The sequence below is a fragment of the Cystoisospora suis genome, assembly GCF_002600585.1.
Source record: "Cystoisospora suis strain Wien I chromosome Unknown contig_6305, whole genome shotgun sequence".
Lineage (NCBI taxonomy): Eukaryota > Apicomplexa > Conoidasida > Eucoccidiorida > Sarcocystidae > Cystoisospora > Cystoisospora suis.
Window position 1 is genome coordinate 1 of NW_027159094.1, and position 2058 is coordinate 2058.

The following is a 2058-nucleotide window of genomic DNA, read 5'->3' on the forward strand; positions in this document are numbered from 1 at the left end:
CTGCCTTCTACAGGCACAACAATCGCCAAACAGGTTTGTTCTCTTGTGATCCTACCGCAGCAACGGTAGGCTGCGCTGCCACTCCCTCTTCCTTTCAAGGACTACTTCAGCACATCATTGTCTTGAAAGTGTGCCGTGAAGCACCCGGTGTCTCGGTTGGAGGGTGAGAGGGCTTGATACCTCTTCAATCGAAGATCTAAGGAGACACCGGAGTCACTTCCAGTTCGGCCCGTTCCCGTCTCTCTCGTCACGGATTCGACGTACTGCGGAGATCCAGGAGAGGTTAGCGGCACGCGCTCCTGGCCCGTGCATCTTTCCTAGTTGGCCCTCGACATTAACAAATCGGGACTAACGGAATGAGAAAAACGCAAGCGTTGTCGTGGTTATTCTGTTAACGAGTATGACCACCGTGTGGCTGCACATTTGGTGTTGCTACCGGCCAGCAAGACCGTATCTGAATATGGAGCCCCTGCGGCAGCTGCCACAAGAGGTGCTCGGCTCCGCCACCGGCCCCCGTCGGTGTCGATGTTCCGTCACCTGAGAGGGGCGTACTGTTGACGGAGGCGCTAGTGGTGATCACGGCATCCGGAGGTGCCGAACACCGTGCTCTCCTGTCTTCGAGGCAAACTCCGTAGCAAAGTATCAGGCGCCGACACTTTTTTTCGTTAATGCTTTCAGCTTCCGTTTTCTTCCGTGTATCTGACCCCCACCGTGAATTTTTTTTGCGGACGGCAGCGGGCAGTCGGATCTCCAAAGGCGGACTGTACTGCGGCGCGCCAGTCTTGCATGGTTCGCAGCCGGTCACTGTTGGTCTCCTTGTGGAGGTATAGTGATAATCGTTTCGAAGTATGTGCTAGTCTTCGGACGTGTTATGCGGCTGGAACTGCTTGTTTGTTCAGGCCGGACTGAGCAAAAGGCAACTTCTGGGAGCTGGGCACAGCATCGCTGCCGGGTGCTGTTCAACCCGCCCACTTGAGCATACGTTACTGCCCCACTGCAAAGATGGCCAGTTTCGGGGACGCCACGCTTGTGGCGATGTTCTTTTTGCTGATCTCACTTGGTTCTTCGGTGGTGTCCGGAGTGTCAATGAACGAGCCCGCCGCAGGTTATACAGAGCCGTACAATGGTGTCCAGCATGGCCGTGCCCGGGTCATTGACACACTTGTAGCAGCGGACGGAACCGAAGAGCAGCCCCACCATGATCTATTTTCCAATCAACCGAGCCGTGCTCCTCGCCGGAAGAATGCGCGGTCGGCAGGCTTCACTAAGAAGCTCTCGGTAAGGATGACCAAGACACTGAGCGTGGTTTCGGTACTTCTCGCAGCTATCGTTCTTGCCGTGGCGCTGTGGCGGCTTGCTATCGTCGTAGGGATCTGCCTGGAAAATGACGAAACACCCCACGCTGGATCGACGCCCAGGTCGCTCGGAGAGGGAGAAGCTATAGAGCTGTGTAGAAGACTCAACAACGGCGACAGCGAGGGCGATCCTGAAGCTGGGTATGCAAAAGGAAGACGCGCTAGATCCCGACGGAGGAAAAAAGCTCTGAGGGCGCTTTGCATTTGTCTTACGGTATTTCTCGTACTCTTGCTGATGTTCATTTGCTACGTTGCTGGTGTGTTCACGCACTCTCTCATGGATCCCTTTGGAGACTTCGACCGGTACGTCGCAGGACACTCTCGAACGTCACACTCCCCACGACCGTCACACCCCCGACTACCGTCAAGCCCCTCACCATCGTCACACTCCTCAGCAGGGTCGTTACACCCCCCAACAACGGTAGACCCTCCAACACCGTCCTCGGGCACTCCAGCAGTACCGTCAGGCACTTCATTAACGTCAGGCAATATAACAGCTTTGCCACCCTTATCACCAACGTTGTCACCCACTACAACGCCGTCACCCGCTTCAACGGCGTTAACCACTCCAGCGGCGGTACCCAACTCAACGGGGTCACCCACTCCAACGACGTTGCCCACTTCAACTGGGTCACCCACTTCAACGACGTTACCCAATTCAACGGCGTCACTCACTCCAACAACGCCGTCAGCCACTTCAACA

At 55.9% G+C, this 2058-nt stretch overlaps 1 protein-coding gene across 1 annotated transcript; it reads left to right on the forward strand.

Annotated features, from left to right (window-relative positions):
- Positions 1–595: 595 nt before the first annotated feature.
- CSUI_009907 (uncharacterized protein) lies at positions 596–1571 on the forward strand (the record flags this gene model as incomplete). Its single annotated transcript, XM_068070016.1, has 1 exon — positions 596–1571. A coding segment is annotated over exon 1 (567 nt), but the record flags the coding sequence as incomplete, so codon positions are not given.
- Positions 1572–2058: the final 487 nt, after the last annotated feature.